We start from the raw sequence: 25,722 nt of genomic DNA on the forward strand, positions 1-25,722 counted from the left end.
TTGATCAGAGTGGTTGGTATACCGGTTAGATGCATATTGATGCTGCGCAGGGTCAGGTGCTTGGGACCGACTGTAGTTGCTGTAATACTGCTGCTGGGAAACAGGTGGCTGGGGGTCCCTATCTGGCCTCCTAACTGGGGGTGAAGCATAGGCACAAGGCGGTGACTGAAACATAGGCTGCTGTAATGTCTCCTTAATCTGAGCAATCTCTGCACTGAGACCTTTTAGAGAAGCTACACCTGTCTTAAGTTCAGCTAACTCTGTTAACAGTCCTGCGGGTATCTTAGCTTTGGCTTCCTTCACAGGACACTTTTCAGATGGCGTATCTTCTAACTGGACTACACTTACAGTTGTAGCAGGCTGTGGGGCATTAAACCGCTTTTTATTTCGTCTTTCTATCTCATTAGCACAAGCAATGTTAAGCTTCTCTAGCAAAACCTCATCTGATGTTTCGCTCTCTTGCAGGAGAGGCTGCATGTCTATCCTCATACTGTCACTCTGGAGACCCGTAAGGACTGTGTGAAAACACATGCTCTGGACTAGAGCAGGGTCATACTTAAGCCCTGATTCTGACTCCTGGGATGCAAACAGTACTTTTTGCCTCAAATCTAAAACGCGCATCTGGAAGCTTTGACGGGTCTCCTTGCTATGCTGTGCTTCTGAAGCTAGCTATTTGTAAAGCTCTGTTGCACTCTTCTCTTGGAAGTGGGAATGCAGGATACATCTAAGTGTGGGAAGAGTTAGCTGGGGTTTACCTTCCAAGTAGCTGCGTAGCTGTGAGCCTGGAGAAATAGCCCTGACTACTGCGTCTACTATTTCTACCTCAGGATAGCCTCTGTTAAATCCATTTTCAATCTGATGGGCAAGGCTGGAAAAAAATCCCAGTTCACTTATTTGACCAGAAATGTTTAACTCTTTGCGCCAGTATGAGCTGGGCTGTGCATTGGGTGAGAGCGGCACGCTCCCCTGAAGATTGGCATGGTGTTGGGGCTGACGCAGAGAATCACTGGCTTTGGCTGCAGTAATCTGCTCGGTTCCCACCCCTTGTTGTGGGGTTACAGTTCTCAGTTCCTCTATTCTGTGATGTGTTCCGGCTGGTTCAATATCATGGTCAATTTGCCCTGTTTTGTTATCTATGCCACTGATCATCTCTGTCATTTCGTCTCTAAGTAGCAACAATTCCGACATGCCGCCATCTTCTAACTCTGCGACTTCCTCTCTTTCAAGGAACATCATAATGCGAGTCATTAATGATATGCGGGATTTTTCTTTAACATCTCTTCTCTGTTCGCCTGATATTTCAAGGAAATCACACATCTCTAGTAATTTGTCTTTAGTTAGGGTGTGCAATTCTCCTACTACCTCTTCCTGTAGTTCTTCCAAGGCGCTTGTCATGTTGACAGAACAGGAGGAACTTTTACTGTGCAGGAGTTGACTCTGAATTAGATGGCCCTTACGGTCTCTGATGGTCGATCAATGGCCTCAGTTGACACGTACTTAACCACTAACTTCCAACTTCCCTCGAACAGCAACAATTTCCTCACTGCAGCCTGCCTGAGTTGTTATGTGGAGATTTAGCTGGCTCGGAATTCAGCGACCAGGGTGTGGAAAATGGACATCTGAGCAGCCATCTCAGCGGAGCCTCCAAAAATGTTATGCCGCTGAAAACAGGGGAGAAATAATCACGAGAGTGATACGGTGTTGTATTCTCAATTCAACTTTTAGTTCAATCATTTCACAAAAGTAACACATTACAAAACAACAGAAAACCCATTATACAAATAACACAGCAAAATATCTTATTAACAACGCACATGTTCATTCACAATTGACATAAGATGGCAGCTACTCTCAGTATGATGCTATTCTTCACTTCAACCGAGCAGGGCTAATATTACTCTCTTCAAACTTAAATCTAACTTCCGCAAGACGTTACTAAGACACACCTTAAACACTCTTGACATGTTAGCGAGTTATAACATTTAAATTACTATTTTATCACCAATAAAGTACCTGAAAACAGGGGAGAAATAATCACGAGAGTGATACGGTGTTGTATTCTCAATTCAACTTTTAGTTCAATGAGAAAAGACTGCGATTTCCCCCAAGAATATGGGTGGAGACCAGAGCAATCGATCTCCGGCTCATAGATTAAGAGCATTTCGTAGATCACAGATTAACACTTTTAGGCACCACAAAATAAAGTAATCAATATAACGTTTACACATTACTCTCACAATTCGTACCCTTTGACAGATTTTAACTTTAACACAATTATATGAATGTTATCAATCTCTATCAACTAATACCGAATGCATCTTTTTAACCTTAGATGTTTTAAGATCCTCACATACTATGGATTTACTAATACTTTTTAATGTATAACAGGCTATGAATATTTCCTTTAACCTGTCACACTAACAGCTCTGGTGGACAGTCCTGCAGTAAGCATCCATGCTCCCTCGAAACTTGAGACATCTGTGGCATTCTGTTGTGACAAAACTGCACATTTTAGAGTGTCTTTTTATTGTACCGAGCACAAGGTGCACCTGTGTAATGATTATGCTGTTTAATCCTCTTCTTGATATGCCACACCTGTCAGGTGGATGGATTACTTGGACAAAGGAAAAATGCTCACCAACAGCGATGTATACAAATGTGTGCACAAAATGTGAGAGAAATACGCTTCTTGTGTGTATGGGACATTCCTGGGATCTTTTACTTCAGCTCAGGAAACATGGGACTAACACTTCACATGTTGCGTTTATATTTTTGTTCAGTGTAGATGCATTTATGGCCCATTTTACCTGGGCCCTGTCAAAAACAAATGAGGGTGCGAATCTGAAAAGGGGAGGAGTCATCTACAGGCAGAAAAATGATGGCCACAACCTGAAGATCCGAAAATGACGGGAGAGCAGAGCAGCAGTGGGGGAGGAGACTTGCACAGTGGTAACCTTTTCAGCTGACTATGCTACGATGTTTAAAAATACCTTGACAACTAAGCAGGATAGCGGTGACTTTTCAGGTTCGACCTACCAATTTGTCTTTATTTCTTGTGACACCCAATACGTTTAAACGATGGATATGTAGGCTTTTGAGTTGGTTTTATTTTCCTACAGATGAGAAAGTGAAAGGGAGAAAAGAGGAATGAATGTCTTACCAAAAATAACAAGGTCAGTTTGGGGTTTCATCTTCTGCATCTCTCAATAGTATAGGTAGCTATTTCACAAAATTAATCAGTTGTATCATTCAGCAGTGTCATATTTAACGTTATTTCCTAAATTATTAGTCTCTTTCATTACCATCCATTCTAAAGACTAACTTAGCTAGCACACTCCTCGATTAGACTGCATCTTCTCAACGGAAGGTTAACAACAGTGGTCATACTTCGTTTCTCGTCAACATCGCTCAAATAATGGATGGCAACGGGAGAAAATAAGCCACACGTTCGTATTTTGCATTGAATCGATTGTCTACGTGGATTTCATAACTAACCTAGTGAGCTAACTACTTTGGGCAAGATAGGGTTTTAGTGTAGCTTGAGCCTACCTAGGTCGAGCACACGACTAGCTGGCTAAAAGCGTGAGCCGTTTTCCGCGTATAACAGGTGCATCTCTCGCTCGAGCACTGTAGTCTGCATGGAATTATTTCCAAATACTTTATTACAACTCATGTATTACATATTTGCTACCAAAACAATCCACTCACGTTCGAAAATGCATTTTCACCGATAAAAGGTTGCGTTTCGATTGACGTGTTGCAAGTGTTTAGCTAGCTAACGTTATAATGTTGAATTCTAAAAAGGAACCTAGCTAGTTAGCAATGTCTAGCTTGCGAACAGTCCACGCGAATCGGGGCAAGCAGGGCCCTCCTTTGTAATGGCAGATTCTTATTATTTTGGTGTATCTGAATTCTCGAAATAGTCCAATGTTAAATAATTGATGACCTAATTTAGTAGCTATGTTAGCCGTTTGTCAGTTCTGTGAATATAGGGTTATTGCTAGCTATATGAATATGAACGTATTTAAGTAACGTTAGCTACTTATTTTTTAGCGCGCATATTTTGCATACCGGGGGTCTTTATTTATTTGACCTAGACTCGTTTAGCTAGCTAGATATTTAATTTAGGACTAGTTAGCTACATTGTCTCACCCTACAGCTAATCGTTTGGCTTTCAGACCTGGGATGTATTCATTACGGTAATTCTGTTGCCAAACGCTTCATAAACGGAAGCAAATGGAACGAAACGGGAGGGATTTGCTCTAATTTGTCCAGTATAATCTCTCGTTTTAGTTGAACGTTTTTCAACAGTTTGGATTCATTCTTACACCCCTGATCAACTCAAATAACTCGCTAAATCAGTTGAGTTCTCTCTAACTGTTTTATTGGCTATATTGTCTTACAATTTTAATCGCAAGACACTGCTGCTTGGATTTCGCAGCAATGTTAGTTTACTTTCACCCCTTTTAAAGGTAGCTTACATACCCCCTATGTCAAGGTCAACATTAATAAGCCTACTTACTACTAGCTAGCTAAATTACTTGCCCTGCAACTAGTTAGCTGTTCAATGGTTGGGGTCTGACTGGTTAACTTCTTAGAGAGGGATATGGACTTCTTAGAGAGGGATATGGAACATCCAGTCATCTGAGATTGCAAGGCACACTTGTCTAGTGGATATATTTAATATTCAGATCATGTGTTATCCAATGGCTGCTTTGGTGGATGTGTTGTGACAAAACTGCACATTTTAGAGTGGCCTTTTATTGTCCCCAGCACAAGGTGCACCTGTGTAGTGATCATGCTGTTTAATCCTCTTCTTGATATGCCACACCTGTCAAGTCGATGGATTACTTGGGCAAAGGAAAAATGCTCACTAACAGCGATGTATACAAAAGTGTGCACAAAATGTTAGAGAAATACGCTTCTGTATGGAACATTTCTGGGATCTTTTACTTCAGCCAATTAAATTTGCTCTTAATGCCACTGCATTTGAGGCCCAATTATTTTTTATTGTTTTAAATTATTTCCCACTGTACAGTTCAAATAACAGGCAAATAATTGTAAAGGGGAATGAAGCATAGAATGTAATGTAAACTATTTTTCCTTGGTAGTGACCGTATGGAGCAGACACTCTATATGGGGATGAACAGAGCTATACTATTTTGACTGCAAATATACAGTAGGTAGGAAACCATTGGCATGGTAATAACATTTGCTTTACCTTACGCAAGACATTGAAGGCCTAATATAATTATTTGCACAGCCCCAAGGCCTTATTCAAATGATTTTAAAAAAGCTTTTTGGTTTGAACCCTTTGTTTTATGTTATTGTATGAGTGGGGAGGATCTATATTCACAGTTTGGTTGTGATTTAGGTGACTGACAAACCTCAAGATTACAACTTTCCCTGATTGCAACTTTGCCAAACTTGAAATCTTCAAAGTATCAATTTTATAAAGCTTCCAGAGGACGTTCTTTCTTAGGCCTATATCACCAAGGCCTATTATAGGAGGATGTGTGTTACTCTATAGTGAAATGCTCCTTGGCATTTTGTTGAATATAAAGCACCTGCTGTTTAACAGATGGCCTAATCATGGCTAACTGAGGCTTCCAACTAGGGCCTATGTCAATGATCTATGTTCTCAGGAATGGCTGTTGGATATAGGCTACGACTGAAAAGAGATGCACTTGTTTTAGAAGAACAGACAGACACAATAGACACATGAATTAAAATCTACTCAAGTCTTTACAATTGGGTGTGACACATCTGACTCCTTATGAAATTCACTGCTTTTGTGTTTGTTTTGATTGCATTATATCCCTCCTTCCTATTGCACTGTAGTTACATATGGTGCGAACAGCAACACATAAAATACTTGTCTTGCTTGTTTATGAAATGGGCTTTGAAATCAAGCCTTGGTTTGAACACATGATTGAATCATGTTCAGGAAATGGGAATATGATAGAATCTAGGCCATAGTGACTAGAGCGCTCGCTTTGATGCATACTGTGGCACAAAGAGATTTTTGTAGAGCATTGCAAGGTGTATTATCTAAACAAAATATAAACACTTTTATGTAAAAATGACAGGTGTGTTTTACTTGTTTGTGCTCTTACATTTTAAGTAAAGGGAAGTGAATTGGATGATCGAGTCTAGCAGTCCATAATGTAGGCCTAGGGCTGTTTTTCTATTTATTTGGAATTTAACAACCTCTTTGTATGTAGGCCCTACCAGTTTGCCAGCTTGGCCTTGTCTCTTTCAAGGAGGCAGCTTTAGAAACCTATAGAAAGCATGACTCAACTGTGTTTCTATTCAGACTGCTCTGAGTCAGGGTCTCCTAGCAGAGGAGAGGAGAGAGCCTCATGCGGGGAGAGTGCAGACTAGAATAATCTCTGATGGTTTGATTGGGATCTGTAGCCTACTTTTGCATGTCTCAACATGGTTAAGGAGTAAGGCATCAGTGGGCCAAAAAAATAAGCCATCTACTGGTCAAACAAATGGTTAACAATCTTCTCAAGTTGAAAAGCAGATGACTGACAACTCAGTCTAATAGATATTTAAGAACTTGCCAATTTCTTCAAATTATGCTTCAACAAGAAATGGGAAATATGTATCCTTGCCTTGTAGCGGTACATTTTTGAGTAAGCCATGCATTTGATATGGTGTTGTGTCTACATCCAGCAAGGCAGATTAGAGGCAGGACAGTGCCGATCGAAGGAACCCTGTGGATGGGGCTTAATTTAACTTTCCAGTTTACCCAGGTGGTGATCTAGTCATAACAATCCCATTCTGTGGCAAAAACACTAGTGCTTGCTGCTGGCAATGGTCTATCTTCCTCTGTAAAGATATCCATCTCTATCTACCTCTGTAAAGATATCCATCTCTGGGCCTCCCGAGTGGTTCGATCCGAGGCTGTGTTGCAGTAATTGGCCCAGCGTCGCCGGGTTAGGGGAGGGTTTGGCCAGCCGGGATGTCCTTGTCCCATCGCGATCTAGCGACTCCTTGTGGCGGGCCGGGCGTATGCACGCTGACTTCGGTCTCCAGCTGTGCGGTGTCTCCTCTGACACATTGGTATGACTGGCTTCCGGGTTAAGCGAGCAGTGTGACAAGAAGCAGTGCGGCTTGGCAGGGTCGTGTTTTGGAGGATGCATGGCTCTTGAGCTTCGCCTCTCCCGAGTCCGTAAGGGAGTTGCAGCGATGGGACAAGATTGTAACTACCAATTGGATATCACAGAATTGGGGAGAAAAAGGGGTCAAATAAAAATAAGATATCCATCTATACCTACCTCTGTAAAGATATCCATCTCTACTTACCTCTGTAAAGATATACATCCATCAAAAAGTGTAGAAGCAAGTGCCCGACTGAGATTAAAGGTATGATATATTGAATGAATCAAAGCACGAAAACGTTACAATTTTCTTTCCATGCTCAAATGATCGGCTCTCATCTTTGACTGTAGACTGAATCACTATGAGTGAAGGCTCCCTTGGAAAGCACTTAACCCTAATTTTAGATGATTTGCTGCCTTTGCATCTAAGTTGAGGCCTTTTGCCATCGATCGCATCTGATAGCGAAAGCAATGTGATGACAGCGTTTGGCCTCTGAGCGGGCTGGCGGAACAGAGTCAATATATATATTTATATGTCTGTGGTGCTGAACTTTCTCCTTTAATTAGCAACCAGGCAATAACAGCTGTCAGAGTTGTAAAGAGTAGGTCTAATTTTCCCCATTAGGTCATGTAAATGCTCTTTTCTATGCAAATGTTACTCCTAAAGATGGTCTGTTTTAGTTCTGATGAGCTGACGTCACAGCCTAGCTTGCTTAGCATTAGGATTCCAGGCGATTGGCCGACCCTGGGCTGCCTGTCTCAGCACTACAGGATTGTGGTTGGCACAGTCTAGGCTCTAATACCCACCCCAAGGGCACCTAATTAAAACTTACAACCAAGACAAATTACCTTTGACTCTGTCTGACAATTCACGAGAACTGCTATTCTAAAAACTCTATGACATGCAAAGAGGAGATCAGTGGGAGATCAACATACCCTCTTAGCAAATTATTATGGCACTTGAAATGTTTCGATTTTCTCAGTCAGTATCGTAATACTACTTTTTGCTTGGTCTTCTGTATTTTTTTCGCACCTGTTTGTACTTAATCTATTGTTTTAGATTCTGCTTGTTCATTTAGTCAGACCTCCCATTAGATTGCTAGTTCATCATTACTGTGACAAAGGCAAAAACAAACTTGTACATATGTAAATATACTCGTAAATATGTTTTAGCTCCCAGTTTTGCCCCAGTCGTTTGTTTTGTTGTCATTGATACATTCGCCCACTTCATGGGCCATTGCATTGAAATATTGTTGGCAAAAGGTTCTTTCTCACTCTCTAAAAATTGTGTAAAACCCAACCCTGAATATCTGAGAATTTTCTTTGTTATTATACAGTTGAAAAAGGTCATGCTCGCTCAAGCATGAGTGGTCTTTTGGAGGAAAATAATGCTTGATGAGTTTATTAATTAAAAAATCGATCAGATTCTTACACGAGTTGATTCTCTTTCTTTGCAGTGGCTGACTAACATGGCTGACTAACTACCTGCCACGGACTCTTCATGGATAATAGAGGAAAACAACAAAGAAAACACAAAATAAAACCTCATTAATTATCAACAAAGACATTAAACATCCAGAAATAACAACCCACCATCGTTCCATCACTTTGACTTCCAGTGCATGTGGCCCTGAAACAGTCCTAAGAGAGGAGGTGGGGAACACTTAGGCCTACCACTATGCACTGTAAACAGAGAGGCTGGGACTATGGAGGTGTACGGAGAACCAGGCCTCTAGGCAGAACTATCACTCTGGTGCTGGGTGTCCTGGTGGCTCTGGTCCAGGGCACTGTACCTGGGGGACCGGTAGTGGAGGGCCTGGGGGAGATGGTGTTGGTGGACCTGGAAGCCTCCATGCACTCTTCTGTCCTCTCCAACTTGAATGCTGCAGCCTCTGTCACAGAGGGACCTTCCATGGGTATCCCAGAATCCCTGGCTGCGGTCACAGAGGTGGCCCCCGTAGGCATCCCAGACTCTTCAGCAGTGGTGGGCCAGGGGTTCCAGTTGAGGATTCCACCCAGGTTGACGAATGGCAGTTGTAATGTTCAGGTAAGCACTCATGAGTAGGATGTTACTACCAAATAGGATTACTAAGACGTTCCTATTAAATTACTAGAGGGGCTATTGTTATGTAGTAGGTAGTGTAGTGTTAGCACACAGGTAGGCAACACACTATCTAGGAAACATATCTAGGTAACACTTCCACACTTGATCCCAGGTGGCAGCAGCCGGGTCCAGGGGTTGCCACGGTTACATTAAAGGGATACTTCAGGATTTTGGCAATGAGGACACAGAGTCCGATGAACTTGTGGATAGCATTTTTATGTGTATGCGTGCAGTTTGAAGGAAGTTGCTACACGCTAACGCTATTTAGCCGTGGCTCGCAAAACTACCTCTAACTTCCTTCATACTGGACACAGAGACATAAAAATGGTATCCACGAGTTCATCTGACTCCGAGGAAGTAGATAATAGCCAAAATCCCAAAGTATCCCTTTTTAGCACAGGTCACATTTCAGTTGAAGGCATTCAGTTGTCCAACTGACTAGGTATTTCCCTTTCCCTTTCTGCCATTTTAACATGGTTGTCAGTCAGTGTCCCAGCTTGCAAGCCATTTCATGGCCATGAAGCCTTCAGTTAGTTTTTTGAGTTTTTAGTTTGGGCATGCCTTTTGTATTTCTCCTTTTTTGTACGTATTTATGTTTCGTCACCATCTGAACATTAGTAATCCGCTTGGACTGGCCGACCAAGGTCAAGAGAGACAGAGCTGGACCAGTAGCGGTGCTAGGTAAAATTACAGAGGAAGCCAAGCCAGTAAAAAATCAATTTTGCAACCTATGTTGTGATAATTGTGTTGTTTGCTCTATAATCTATTAGTTCATACGCTAGCGTGATACACAATAAGGCCGTGACAATAAAAAGACAACAGTCACAGAGTGGCAGAATAAATTAAACTACACATAAGTTTGCTTCATTAATAACCAGAGAGCAACGTCTGTCCGGTGAAGTCCACAAAGTAAATATTGCAAGTAACAAACAGTTTATATGACCCGCAACATGGTCAAGCAAGCTAATATTTGATAGTTTACCTAACAACTACTGATTTAGAACCACGGAGTTACTACAAGTCAGGACAAAGACAACAGGAGCACTGCCTCCACTATTTCAGCCCCAATTCCAACTTAAACATTTGAAACATCATCAAATCAACAAGGTTAAGCATTTAGACCCCTTCACCTTTTCCACTCAACTGGTTGTCCTGGCTGTGTGCTTAGGGTCGTGTCCTGTTGGAAGGTGAACCTTCAACCCAGTCTGAGTTCCTGAGCGCTCTGGAGCAGGTTTTCATGAAGGATGTTTCAGTACTTTGCTCTGTTCATCTTTCCCTCGATCCTGCCTAGTCTCCCAGTCCCTGCTGCTGAAAAACATCACCACAGCATGATGCTGCCACCACCACGTTTCACCTTAGGGAAGCTTGGCATTCAGGCCAAATAGTTCAATCTTGGTAACAGACCAGAGAATCTTGTTTCTCAGATCCCCAGATCTGTGCCTTGACACAATCCTGTCTCTGAGCTCTAGGGACAATTCCTTCTACCTCTCGGCTTGGTTTTGGCACTGACAACTGTGGGACCTTATCTAGATAGGTGTATGCCTTTCCAATTAATGTCCAATCTATTGAATTTACCACAGGTGGACCCCAACCATGTTTTAGAAAAATCTTAATGAGGCTCTCAAGGAGAGTTTTGAGGTGTCCCCAGTTTGTGAAGTTACTCATGTTCAGATTAGTGCTGATTTGAAACTAGATAGTGAGGATAATTAGTTGTGTGGGGACTTTCTTTTTCAAACTAGAAAGTGGTTTCCAGGAAATGGTTCTCCCCAGTGAGAAAGGTGGTTCTTGTGTCTCTAGCTGAGACCTGGGCAGAGATATCATATCTAGTGTACCCTCTGAAGGTTGAGAATAAGTTTGATTCATGTGTCAATTTAGGAGAGACGTTCTTTGTTGGGTTGAGTGACACTGATACGCTAGGCTCTATTTGTGTTCTGAGAAGATAGTTGGTTTCCCCAAGTGATCTGTTGAAGTCAGTTTGTCAGTGAGTCTTTTGTTCTATTAGTTGACATGTGCTTTGTCACAGTAGAGGAGGTTCATCAGGTATTGACTTAGCTGACACTTCTCTGTGTGCTATTTTTTATATATTTTTTTATTATTTCACCTTTATTTAACCAGGTAGGCCAGTTGAGAACAAGTTCTCATTTACAACTGCGACCTGGATAAGATAAAAGCAAAGCAGTGCGACAAAAACAACAACACAGTGTTACACATAAACAAATGTACAGTAAATAACACAATATAAAAATATATATACAGTGTGTGCAAATGTAGAAGATTAGGGAGGTAAAGGAAATAAACAGGCCATAGAGGTGAAATAATGACTATTTAGCATTAACACTGGAGTGATAGATGTGCAGATGATGATTTGCAAGTAGATATACTGGGTTGCAAAAGAGCAATATGATAAATAACAATATGGGGATGAGGTAGTTGGGTGTGATATTTACAGATTGGCTGTTTACAGGTACAGGTAAGCTGCTCTGACAGCTGATGCTTAAAGTTAGAGAGGGAGATATGTGTCCAGCTTCAGTCATTTTTGCAATTCGTTCCAGTCATTGGCAGCAGAGCACTGGAAGGAAAGGCGGCCAAAGGAAGTGTTGGCTTTGGGGATGACCAGTGAAATATACCTGCTGGAGCTCGTGCTATGGGTGGGTGTTGCTATGGTGACCAGTGATCTAAGATAAGGCGGGTCTTTACCTAGCAAAGACTTATAGATGACCTGGAGCCAGTGGGTTTTGCGACTAATATGTAGCGAGGGCCAGCCAACGAGAGCATACACGTAGCAGTGGTGGGTACTATATGGGGCTTTGGTGACAGAACGGATGGCACTGTGATAGACTACATCCAGTTTGCTGAGTAAATGACATCGCCGAAGTCAAAGATCGCGTAGGATAGTCAGTTTAACGAGGGGATGTTTGGCAGCATGAGTGAACAAGGCTTTGTTGCAGAATAGGAAGCCAATTCTAGATTTAATTTTGGATTGGAGATGCTTAATGTGAGTCTGGAATGAGAGTTTACAGTCTAACCAGACACATAGGTATTTGTAATTGTCCACATATTCTAAATCAGAACCGTCCAGAGTAGAGGTCGACCGATTCATTGGAACGGCCGATTAATTAGGGCCGATTTCAAGTTTTCATAACAATCGGAAATCAGTATTTTTGGGCGCCGATTTCCGATAATTTTTAAAATATATATATTTTTTATACCTTTTAATTAACTAGGCAAGTCAGTTAAGAACACATTCTTATTTTCAATGACTGCCTAGGAACTGTGGGTTAACTGCCTTGTTCAGGGGCAGAACGACAGACATTCACCTTGTCAGCTCAGGGGTTCCAATCTTGCAACTGCACAGTTAACTCGTCCAACGCTCGAACCATTGCACTCCACGAGTAGCCTGCCTGTTACGCAAATGCAGTAGAAGCCAAGGTAAATTGCTAGCTAGCATTAAACTTATCTTATAAAAACCATCAATCATAATCACTAGTTATAACTACCAATCCAGTTTAGCAGGCAATATTAACCAGGTGAAATTGTGTCATTTCTCTTGCGTTCATTGCACGCAGAGTCAGGGTATATGCAACAGTTTGGGCTGCCTGACTCATTGTGAACTAATTTACCAGAATTTTATGTAATGACATACATTGAAGGTTGTGCAATGTAACAAGAATATTTAGACTTAGGGATGCCACCTGTTAGATAAAATACCGAACGGTTCCTTATTTCACTGAAATAATAGTTTTGTTTTCGAAATTATAGTTTCCCGATTCGATCATATTATGTCAGGACCCGGTTACGAACCCGGGTCCCCAGAGTGAGAAACAGTCACTTAACCAACTGAGCGAATAGTTGGCAGAACCCAGAAGATGAGGCAGACACAGCAGTACTTGAGACGGTGTATTTAATGAAGTAAAAAGTGAAGTTCTTCAGGAAAACATGTAACTCCACAACCTTAAAAGGAATTCCACAAGAACAAAGGTAATCCTCCAAGACAAAAGGTAAATCCACAAGGTGGAAGGTATAGCACAAAAAGCCTCAAAAAATACTCAAAAACATACAAACAAGAACAAAAAAACAGAATTCCACAAGAGAGTCCACCGGGATCAACAAGAGTTCACAGAGTACTAGGGCTGGGTGCTAACATACAAACACAGAGCAAAGGACTGAGGAAAACAAAGGGTTTAAATACAATCAGGGGAAACGAGGCACAGGTGCAAATAATAATGGGGATCAAGGGAAAACAAAAGGTCAAAAGGCACAATGGGGGCATCTAGTGACCAAAAACCGGAACAACCCTGGCCAAATCCTGACATATTAATGACCAAAGGCTCGTATTTCTGTGTGTTATTATGTTATAATTAAGTCTGATTTGATAGAGGAGTCTGACTGAGCAACAGCAGGCCCGTAGTCATTCATTCAAACAGCACTTTCGTGTGTTTTGCCAGCAGCTCTTCGCAAGCACAGCACTGTTTATGACTTCAAGCCTATCAGCCTAATGGCTGGTGTAACCAATGTGAAATGGCTAGCTAGTTAGCTGGGTGTGCGCTAATACTGTTTCAAACGTCACTCACTTTTAGATTTGGAGTAGTTATTCCCCTTGCGCTGCAAGGGCCGCGGCTTTTGTGGAGCGATGGGTAACGATGCTTCGAGTGTGGCTGTTGTCGATGTGTTCCTAGTTCGAGCCCAGGTAGGGGCGACGAGGGGGATGGAAGCTATAGTGTTACACTGACAATACCATAGTGCCTATAAGAACATCCAATAGTCAAAGGTATATGAAATACAAATGGTATAGAGATAAATAGTCCTATAAATACTATATTAACTACAACCTAAAACCTCTTACCTTGGAATATTGAAGTCTCATGTTAAAAGGAACCACCAACTTTCATATGTTCTCATGTTCTGAGCAAGGAACTTAAACGTTAGCTTTTTTACATGGCACATATTTTACATGGCACACATTATTAAGTGCTAATTTAGTATTGTTGTAATTGTCATTATTACAAATAATCGTCCGATTAATCGGCATTGGCTTTTTGGGTCCTCCAATAATCGGTATCGGCGTTGAATAATCATATTCGGTAGTAGTGATGCTAGTCGGGCGGGCAGGTGCAGGCAGCAATCGGTTGAAGAGCACGCATTTAGTTTTATTTGCATTTAAGTGCAGATGGAGGCCACAGAATGAGGCGAATGGCATTGAAGCTCGTTTGGATATTTGTTAACACAGTGTCTAAAGAAGGGCCAGATGTATACAGAATGGTGTCGTCTGCGTAGAGGTGGATCAGAGCATCACCAGCAGCAAGAGCGACATCATTGATGTATACAGAGAATAGAGTCGGCCCAAGAATTTAACCCTGTGGCACCCCCATAGAGACTCTCAGAGGTCCGGACAACAGGCCTTCCGATTTGACACACTGAACTCTATCTGAGAAGTAGTTGGTGAACCAGACGAGGCAGTCATTTGAGAATCCAAGGCTATTGAGTCTGCTGATAAGAATATGGTGATTGACAGAGTCGAAAGCCTTGGCCAGGTCGATGAAGACGGCCGCACAGTACTGTCTTTTATCGGTGACGGTTATGATATTGTTTAGGACCTTGAGCGTGGCTGAGGTGCACCCATGACCATCTCGGAAACCAGATTGCATAGTGGAGAAGGTGCGGTGGGATTCGAAATGGTCGGTGATCTGTTTCTTAACTTGGCTTTCAAAGTTTTTAGAAAGGTAGGGCAGGATGGATATAGGTCTATAACAGTTTTGGTCTAGAGTGTATCCCCCTTTGAAGAGGGATTGACCGCGGCAGCTTTCCAATCTTTGGGGATCTCAGACGATACAAAAGAGAGGTTGAACAGGCTAGTAATAGGGGTTGAAGCAATTTTGGCAGATAATTTTTAGAAAGAGAGGGACCAGATTGTCTAGCCCAGTTGATTTGTAGGGATCCAGATTTTGCAGCGCTTTCAGAACATCAGCTGTCTGGATTTGGGTGAAGGAGAAGCGGGGGAGCTTGGGCAAGTTGCTGCAGGGGGTGCAGAGCTGTTGGCCGGGCTAGGGGTAGGCAAGTGGACAGCATGGCCACCAGTAGGAAAATGCGTATTTAAATCGTAGATTTATCGGTGTTTCCTAGCCTCAGTGCAGAGGGCAGCTGGGAGGAGGTGCTCTTATTCTCCATGGACTTCCAGCTTTCCTTACTGACTGTGTATATTGGTTCCTGAATTCCCTGAAAGTTGCATATCGCGGGAGCAATTCGATGCTAATGCAGAACGCCACTGGATGTTTTTGTGCTGGTCAAGGGCAGTCAAGTCTGGTGTGAACCAAGGGCTTTATCTGTCCTTAGTTCTACATTTTTTGAATGGGGCATGCTTATTTAAGATAGTGATGAAAGCACTTTTAAAGAGCAACCAGGCGTCCTCTACTGACGGGATGAAGTCAATATCCTTCCAGGGGACCCGGGCCAGGTCGATTAGAAACGAATGTTTTGACATTAGTGAGTATTCACAGGAAGACTGACTCTGGGGTTTTCGGGGTGACAAAGCTGTGTCTTGTGATGAGAATCAGGAGCTGGCGGAGAAGCTAGATCCACCGGTTTTGTCACTTTTTATTTTATTTCACCCCTTTTTTCTCCCCAGTTCTGATCTTGTCTCATCTCTGCATCTCCCCAACGGGCTCGGAGGTTGAAGTTCAAGTCATGCATCCTCCGAAACATGACCCACCAAACCGCACTTCTTAACAGTCGCCTGGTATGTCGGAGGAAACACCATTCAACTGACGACCGAGGTCAGCCTGCAGGCACCCGGCCCGCTACAAGGAGTTGCTAGAGCCAAGTAAAGTCCCCATGGCCAAACCCTCCCCTAACGACACTGGGCCAATTGTGCGCCGCCCTATCGGACTCTGATCACGGCCGGTTGTGATACAGACCGGGATCGAACACAGGTCTGTAGTGACACCTCTAGCACTGTGATGCAGTGCCATAGACCGCTGAGCAACTCTGGAGGCCCTTCTGGTTGTTGAGGAGCTGTTAACAGTTCATGCAGCATGTAGACATAGTGGGTCTGCTGTTAAGGTGGAGGAAAGTGAGGAGAACATGGCTAACAGTTCAATTTCAGTGAGTGTTCCTGGCTCAAAAATGTTTTACCTGAGTACAGAGCTGTGATTTTGATGGTTTTGTTTTGACTGGGTTCTGGATTTGAGAATGGCTTTCTTGAGGGTTTTAGTTGTCCGGTTGTGTAATTGCAGCTCTAGGGATTTATAGTGTACATATTTTTTCTCTTCAGATAAGAACATTTTATGGAAAGAAAGAGAAAAAATGTATAAATGTTTGGAAAGTTAAGGGAAATAGATATGGGTGACCTATAGCTAGGTTTCCATCCAATTGGCGACAGATTTTAATGCAAATATTCTAAAATCTATATTTTTTGTTTCCACCAAACTGACTTGTTGAAGATAAAAATCAGTATGTGATGACTAGTGCACACAATGCACCTTTTTGTTTAAGTTTTCCTGTACCGAATAAAAATGTAAAGTTCAATGTTTCCATTGCATTTTCAACTCTGCTGATAGTTTTGTCAAATTCTTTTTGCGTTAAATAGCAAATGCGCCTACTCTGTTCTTGGCACATGCACTCTAGCCAACAGCTCACAGATATGGTGCGTGCATACTGTGCAGGGAGGCTAGTCTACATGATGAGATTATTATGGATAATATTTTTCTTTGTCAAACTGCAGTCAAGCATTGATCATCATGTCACCAGAATAAGACCCTCAATATTTATTGGAAAGGAGCATAGTTTAATCAGGAAAATGTTTATGTTGATTGCACTTGGCCTTGAAAGAGTCCTGATGGACTTCATATTGAAAATACAAACAAGATCTTTAGTTTTCTCCAAAGGCGATACCATGAACATATGGTGCATTTGGAAAGTATTCAGACCCCTTGACTTTTTCCACATGTTGTTATGCTACAGCCTTATTCTAAAATGTATTCAATACATGTTTTTCATCATCAATCTACACACAATACCCCATAATGACAAAGTGAAAACAGGTTTAGATTTTTTAGCAAATATATAAAAATGAGGGATGCACCGATATGAAACTTTCGGCCGATACCGATATCCGATATTTTCCTTGCCAAAAAACCCGGTACTGATAACCAATATAAACATTTTTAGCGCCCTTAAACATTCTAGTACAGTTAAATATTTGAAACACACACACAAATATATAGAAAACAGAGCTATCTAAAGCCAGGGTGTTACAGTACCCCTGTCCGGGGTCTCCGGCGACCGTGGATGTCGCCGAAGACCCCGGACTGTGGACCTTCGCTGTAGACCCTGGACTGGGGACCGTCGCTGGAGACCCCGGACTGGGGACCGTCGCTGGATGTTCCAGATTTTGGACCGTCGCTGGAGGTCCCGGACTGTGGACCGTCGGTGGAGGTTCCGGACTGTGGCCCGTCTTTGGAGGTTCCGGACTGTGGCCCGTCGTTTGAGGTTCCGGAAGCCCCGGACTGGGAACTGTCGCTGGAAGCTCCGGACTGTGGAGGCGCACTGGAGACCTGATACATGGGGCCAGCACTGGTGGTACCGTGCTGGTGACACGCACCTCAGGGCGAGTGTGAGGAGCAGGCACAGGACGTACTGGACTCTGGAGGTGCACTGGAGTTAACTGCCTTGTTCAGGGGCATAACAACAGATTTTCACCTTGTCAGCTCGGGGGATCCAATCTTGCAACCTTACAGTTAACTAGTCCAATGCAATAACGACCTGCCTCTCTCTCATTGCACACCACAAGGAGACTGCCTGTTACGCGGATGCAGTAAGTCAAGGTAAGTTGCTAGCTAGCATATAAAAAACAATCAATCATAATCACTAGTTAACTACACATGGTTGATGATATTACTAGATATTATCTAGCGTGTCCTGCGTTGCATATAATCTGACTGAGCATACAAGCATACAAGTATCTGACTGAGCGGTGGTAGGCAGAAGCAGGCGCGTAAACATGAATTCAAACAGCACTTTAGTGCGTTTTGTCAGCAGCTCTTCATTGAGCATCAAGCATTGCGCTGTTTATTACTTCAAGCCTATCAACTCCCGAAATGATGCTGGTGTAACCGAAGTGAAATGGCTAGCCAGTTAGCGCGCGCTAATAGTGTTTCAAACGTCACTCGCTCTGACCCTTCTAGTAGTTGTTCCCCTTGCTCTGCATGGGTAACTCTGCTTCGATGGTTGCTGTTGTCGTTGTGTTGCTGGTTCGAGCCCAGGGAGGAGCGAGGAGAGGGACGGACGCTATACTGTTACACTAGCAATACTAAAGTGCCTATAAGAACATTCAATAGTCAAAGGTTAATGAAATACAAATGGTATAGAGGGAAATAGTCCTATAATTCTTATAATAACTACAACCTAAAACTTTTTACCTGGGAATATTGAAGACTCATGTCAAAAGGAACCACCAGCTTTCATATGTTCTAATGTTCTGAGCAAGGAACTGAAACGTTAGCTGTCTTACATAGCACATATTGCACTTTTACTTTATCCTCCAACACTTTGTTTTTGCATTATTTAAACCAAATTGAACATGTTTCATTATTTAGTTGAGGCTAAATTGATTTGATTGATATTAAGTTAAAATAAGTGTTCATTCAGTATTGTTGTTATTGTCATTATTACACAGTTCAAAAAAAAAATCGGCCGATTAATCGGTATCTGCTTTTTTTGGGGTCCAATAATTGGTATCGGTAATCGGTCGACCTCTACTCTGTATGTTCCTCTACCTCATTTCCGTAATCCTTGGTGCCCAACTGCTTGATCACAATACCGTACTTCCAGTCTTCCTGTTTATGCTGAAATACATTTGAGGAGTTTACCTTGCACATAAGAGCCAGCTCTCTTTGTAATTGTGAACAGCCATTACAGCTGAACAAAAAATTACCTTAAATCTGTGTGTGGATGGAGAATGGAGAGAACCAATACTTTTTGGGAAGTATTGTAGTCCAGCTCAATAAGCTTAACTTGACGTAACCACAACCGCTTGATTATTTCCTATTTCCCCTTCTACGTCTCTCAGCTCGTATGGCTATTTTGAACCTGACTGCACATTTTTCTATTTTATATTTAACATACTCTAGGCCAGATCATTCTGTTGCAGCAATTTGTTTCAGCCTTAGGCTTCTCAATAACTAGCCAAATATTTACATATTTGCAATGCTATCCATATTATTATGTCTGTGTGTTTTTTTTCTCACTGTATCACTGCTGAATGAGTTTTACTGTAGTGCAATTTGTTCAATAAGGAGTTTATGAATGGGACAAGATTAATATTGGCTCCTTGTATTATTGGGAATGATATCCTGTCACATCGTAATGTCTCAAAATGAAGGGGTGATGACTCGGGCGACTGTCATTTTGTGAATAGGTGGTAACTGAGCAGAGCTTCCTGCTCACTTCAACAAAAGGTTGGTAGAGACAGCAATACACAGATGAAATGATTGAATGGAAAAAGTAAAACTGGGTTTTCCATCTTCAGGGCTGTAGCCCTTTTATAATAATACCCTTAAGATTACTGTACAGTTGGGTACGTTTTCATTGGCAGAATCTGCCTTTTGTGTGAAACACCCTCTCTTTTCAGTGTTATATCTATGAGCCATAACTTCCCCTCATCTCTAAAGCTTTCTTCTCTCCTTTTGCAGTTAACTGAGGTTGGAAAGGACAGCTTACCCTCCTGGCTGCACTGGGACACTGGGAGCTGCATCCTACAAGGCCTAGCCCTGGAGCAGGACAAAGGTGTCCACCATATCTCCCGCTCTGAGATTAACAGTGGCCATGGTCTGGAGGCCTTCTCTATTGAGGTGCATCTAGAAGAGCGAGCCGACACTGAGCCGGCACTTTTTGCCCTCCAGGCTGAAAGCAACAACCTCCAGTCCTTCATCTGCGGCAATGAGGAGCCCGTCACTGTCCTCACCATCATCTTGGATGCTGACCTCACCAAGATGGACGCCCAGCAGAGGGTAAGCCTGCTGGCCAGCATGAAGAAGTTTTCCGGTGTCACTCTGGAGCACATGAAGGTGGTCCCCGTCGTCAACAACCGCCTGTTCGACATGTCCGCCTTCATGGCCGGGCCTGGAAATGCCAAGAAGGTGGTGGAGAATGGGGCCCTGTTGTCGTGGAAGCTTGGCTGTGCCCTTGACCAGTCCAACATTCCGAATATCAACAGCGTCCAAACACCTGCCAAAGACGGGTCCATGTCATTCAAGTTAGGCTACCCAGTGGTGGGCTGGCACATCGTCAACAAGAAGCCCCACTTGGTAAAACGGGTCAGGAGGCAGCTGGGAAACACCCCCACTCCTGTGCCCTCCCTTCTCCCCCCAACGACTCATCCCGAGCCCCCTACTCGTATCATTCCTACCCCCACATCCCCTTCCATCTCCCTAGCCACTGACAGCTCTGTGCCCCCTGTCCGTGGCCCCTTGCCCTTGCCGGTGAAGCCCACTATCAGGCTAAGAGATCAGATAGCCCACACTCCTACTATAGGGGTTCCTCAGCCCACTAGGATCCTGGGCACCACCAGTACCATCCTTATACAGCCTACTATGACCCAGCCTGCTATTCCAGAGGCTACTGCTCTGCCCACCCCACCAAGCACCACTCGAAGGCCCAAGACTTCCACCAGCAAGAAAACCAAGAAGCCCAAGATCTCCACTCCAGCGCCTAAGGAACCTAAAACCACAACTAAGCCACCCAGACGCACCACCCATTTGTCTCCTGTTCCTGACTACAACAACGAGAAGCCCCAGCTACGCAATCCCATCGACGAGGTTAACGCCTGGGTCGGGACCTACTTTGAGGTGAAGATTCCTCCAGATACCTTCTTCGACAAAGAGGACGGCACCACAGACAAGCTGCGTCTGACTCTGCGGAAGAACCACAACGAGGCGGTGAGCGAGACCTCCTGGATCCAGTTCAACAGCACCATCCAGCTCCTTTACGGTCTCCCAGAGAGAGAACACATGGGCAAACATGAGTACTTCATGCTGGCCACCGACAAGGCAGGCATGAGCACCATAGACGCCTTTGAGGTCCATGTCAACCATTTGTCAGTCAACGACAAACCCTCTGTCGTTTTTGCTGCCCGTTTCTACGGCGAACCCAATACACTTACCAACGACGTCCACAAGAAGATCCTCCTGACTAAGAAGTTGGCATATGCACTGGGCGACCGGAACACCAGCACATTGACACTGCGGAGCATCACCAAGGGCTCCATTCTGGTGGAGTGGACCAACAACAGCCTCCAGCAGAGCCCCTGTCCCAAGGACCAGATCACCGTCCTCAGCAGAAAGATCTCCGACCCCCAGGGCAGGCCAACTCTGGCCTTCTCCAATGCCATGGAGCCAGACTTCAAACCCATCAATATCTCAGTTCGCGGCACCAACAAGTGCCATACCTACACGTTTGTGCCCCCAGGAGAGGTGATTATCCCTGTTCCCCCTCCAGCCACTCCTTCCCCTGGCACGGGTCGTAGCACCAGTGATGATGTCTACCTGCACACGGTTATCCCGGCTGTGGTGGTCGCGGCACTACTGCTGATCGCCGGCGTCATCGCAATGGTCTGCTACCGCAAGAAGCGCAAGGGCAAGATGACCATTGAGGAGCAGGCCACCTTTATCAAGAAAGGCGTGCCCATTATCTTTGCAGATGAGCTAGACGACTCCAAATCCCTCCCGCCCTCCAGTATTCCCCTAATCCTGCAGGAGGAGAAGCCACCCCTGCCCCCTCCAGAGTACCCCAACATGGCTGGCCCTCACAGTACCCTACTTAACCAGGATCTCCTGGAGTACTCCATCTACCAGGATGAGGACCCCAATGCACCCCCCTATCAGCCCCCTCCACCATTCACTGTCCCCATTGAGGGGAAAGTGTCCCGCCCCAAGAACATGACATCATACAGGTCACCACCTCCCTACGTTCCTCCGTAACGCTCTCAAAAGCCTTGGCTTTGGGATGGATGAGAGCAGTTGTTTGTATGAAAACAATTTACGTAGGGATTTTACACACGTACTGTAGATTAAGATGGCTTCGACATGGATGGAGTAGGTGACCACACCTGTATGAGCGACCACTATGAAAACGTACTGTATAAGTCTACTACTGGCACAGGAAAACTGTACAGAGACAGTTTGAAACTCCAGCACTCTTTCTTTTGTTGTCCATCATAGTTGTGCTTTCGAATCTTGCATAATAATCTTTTTTTAAATCGGTTCTTGCCAAGAATAATCATTTTTATCTTTGAAGATGTACTGTTTCTATTGTATAGAAAATAATGAAAATGCGGAAGAGCGGGCTGCAGAGTCCTTGGATCAAATGTCACCATGACAACAGACTAGGCGGCTGTCATTCACAAAGTGAATCTTTATACAAATTACATTGTATTGCTTTTATCTTTCTTTGGGCTAGATCTACTAAGATTTTGCCACTGTTATTTTTAGTATGGAGTAAGACAAAAAGGCAGACTAAAACCATGTTTTATTTACATCATAATCGTACATTTATATTATTCTCTTAATCTCTAGCTACGTTTCCATCCACAGTTTTTCTCAGAGTATAGTCAATCTGTATAAATAAAGATAAAAATCATGGCAGCTGTGATCGAAACAGGTAGTTTCGGTTCCATTTTATAAATCATATCGAAGTTAACTTGGGAGTCACACAATGATATGGTGTGTGTGTGTTGTCCTCCATGCAGTTTATTAGGCTACAGATTAAATCATTTATGACAAACTTCACAGGATGGTGAAAGTGCATGGTGATCTTGATGCTCTTTTCTAATAAATATTGAGTGTCTTATTCTGATGACAATGATGATCGATGCTTGACTGCCATTTGACAAAAATATTCTAGCTCTTATCCATAATAATCCCATCATGTAGACTAGCCTACCCGCACAGCATACCCGCATTGTATCTGTACACATACTGTACCAAGGTACATATGCTATTTAACAGTTTTCGTGACAAAATTATTGGTAGAGTTCAAAATGCGATGGAAACACATTGAATTTAAGCGAAAAAGTACATTTTGTGTGCACTTTCTACATCACGCACTGATTTGTATCCTCAACAAGTTCATTGGGTAGAAAAACACCACTGATGTGAAAATGCTCATGTTTCCTTCATGCCATTTCTTCTCCAATTGGATGGAAACGTATCTTATGTTACCATTTGTTTATCCTTGTAGGTTGTATCCCCTCTTGAAAATAACAGGTGTAAGACACCTAGTAAAACTAGCCCTTTGTGTCTTGTAGAACTAAACATTTGTTACTGGTAGCCTAAAAAGGACATGATTCAAAAAAATGTTTTCTTTAACAAATCATGTGACTGAAATATTCTCTGCTATACAGGTACTTGATCAACAAGTAAATCATAGACTCATAGTGAGTGACCCACACTTGTTATTAATGTAATGGGATTACAAAACAGGAGTAATAATGACATTATATTCAGCATATTAACTTGCTGCTGATCTCGTCCCTGAAACGGAGAGATCACTGAGTAGGCTAGCTGACTTTGATTATTCCGGAGTTGCCAAGGTAGTGACAAAGCATGGCTGGCTTGGGCCCATAATGCTGGGCCAATGAGATGCTGTGACTAGATAACAGAGAGAACTGACGGAAGTAAAGAATAAGGCTACTAGATTGGTCAACTGTTTGTTGCTGTTGTTGATGCAAGTTTTGGGGACCAGGTCTCCCTAGGACCAGAGAGGTATACTACAAAGCAGGATCAATGAGTAGGGTAGCTGACTTTGATAAAAAAAAATATATATATATATATATATTTATATTATATTGATTTTCTGGTTCATTAAGAAAGCTAAACATAGACATGTGTTTTTGGTTGAGTCACTTAGACCATGCCCATTTCAAGCTCATCTTTCCAAAAAATAAGTTATTTCAGAATATGTTAGCTGGATAAATCATTGATCCCGCTTGTAGTATTACACCCCCCCCCCCCCACCCCCACCCCCCCGGTCTCTTGCAAAAGAGATTTAATCACAATGAGAGACTAACCTTCATTAAGTAAATGAAATAAGAAAATTGAGGGGGAACGTACTGTAATATCACTGCTCTCTGCCTCTATGCTGCTGCACTGTATCGTTAGTGTTCTGCCTGCCTCTGTCATTATTAGTTGAGACGAGGCATGGGGACAAGTATATGTACTTAATGGTGTGCCTATGAAACTGAAGATCTCCAAAATGTTACTGTTTTATCAGTAGAGTTGGTTTGGGTGGAAATCATTTTATATTTTGTTTGTCTAGATTTATGATCACGCTTTCATAAAACAAAAACAACTTTAATAGTTTGTGGGGGACGGGAGATACATTTTTATTTTACTTTTCCATCACCTGAAAATATTGCATCCTGCAAAGAATACGATGGGGGGATGAAAACAAGTGAATAATGTAAGTTTCATATCTTATATCATAAGGAACAATGGTTGAAAAAATCTAATGTTTTTACAGATTTTTTGATACAGTCTCAAATTTGTTTTATGAAAAAATGTGAATAAAGTATATTAATAAATATATTAATATATTAATAAAGATGAACTACTATTTGTAAAGCCTCAAAGACACTGTATGTTCCCTTCTCTGTTCAGTCTTTTTCCTTGGTGAAAACTGAATTTCACCACCACTGGTTTTGAATTATCACGTTACCATTTCTTCTATTAATTTTTTTTTTTTTACCTTTACTTACTAGACAAGTCAGTTAACAACAAATTCTTTACAATGACAGCCTATGGACAGTGGGTGTGCCTTGTTCAGTGGGTGTGCCTTGTTCAGGGGCAGAACGACAGATTTTACCTTGTCAATCGGGCAACCTTTCAGTTACTGGCCCAATGCTCTAACCACTAGGCTACCTGCCGCCCCTATTTCAGGGTTTGTAAACATTTTCTCACATTTCATATATTAATACTTCCATGAGATTGGGTTATTAGCTATGGTTAATGTCCATAAGATTTAACATGTTTACAGTAAGTGTACTTAGAGACAGTATGGAGACTGAGACATTAGCTAGTGAGGCATTTTACATGATCACAATCCTGATCAGATCAATATGTGATCTTGCAGTTGAATGAATCAGCAACGCATTTTCTCTTCACAAACTAGCTATCGGTATTTTAAATTGCGTCATTACTTTTCATAATCATAAACATGTGAATCTACAAATACCATGAGTTCATTTTTGTTTTGGATTAAAATGCATGTAATGGGCCTATTGCTGCACAACTATTTTAAAGACATGCTCTGGTACTTTGTCGACTAAGAAAGTATTTTTTTAAACCTCCAGTTTTGGGTTCAATGTGTCGGTGTATTTCATACATGCATAATCTATGAGCAGAATTACTGTTTTACATCAATTAGCCACAAAATCCCTAGTTTGAGAGCGACTGTTTTCTTGAAGCCGTGCTGTGCGATTTTCCCTACATTTCCCCCCGCCGGGGGCCAGCCCCCTATCAA

At 42.7% G+C, this 25,722-nt stretch overlaps 1 protein-coding gene across 7 annotated transcripts; it reads left to right on the forward strand.

Moving 5' to 3' along the window:
* The first annotated feature begins 2,662 nt into the window (after nt 1-2,662).
* LOC124031676 (dystroglycan 1-like) lies at nt 2,663-24,819 on the forward strand. Of its 7 annotated transcripts, none has more exons than XM_046343218.1 (4): nt 2,663-3,173; nt 5,112-5,179; nt 8,567-9,156; nt 19,899-24,819. In XM_046343218.1, exons 3-4 carry the CDS (start codon nt 8,788-8,790, stop codon nt 22,182-22,184), a joined length of 2,655 nt encoding a protein of 884 aa, XP_046199174.1. In that variant the 5' UTR covers nt 2,663-3,173; nt 5,112-5,179; nt 8,567-8,787; the 3' UTR covers nt 22,185-24,819. The 7 variants fall into 7 exon arrangements, with proteins under 7 accessions (XP_046199174.1, XP_046199176.1, XP_046199175.1 ...); XM_046343220.1 differs by lacking the exon at nt 5,112-5,179 and having other exon boundaries at nt 2,663-3,025; nt 3,120-3,173; XM_046343219.1 differs by lacking the exon at nt 5,112-5,179 and having other exon boundaries at nt 2,663-2,949; nt 3,120-3,173.
* The last annotated feature ends 903 nt before the right edge of the window (nt 24,820-25,722 follow it).

Source organism: Oncorhynchus gorbuscha, linkage group LG03 (assembly GCF_021184085.1).
Source record: "Oncorhynchus gorbuscha isolate QuinsamMale2020 ecotype Even-year linkage group LG03, OgorEven_v1.0, whole genome shotgun sequence".
NCBI classification, from domain to species: Eukaryota; Metazoa; Chordata; class Actinopteri; order Salmoniformes; family Salmonidae; genus Oncorhynchus; species Oncorhynchus gorbuscha.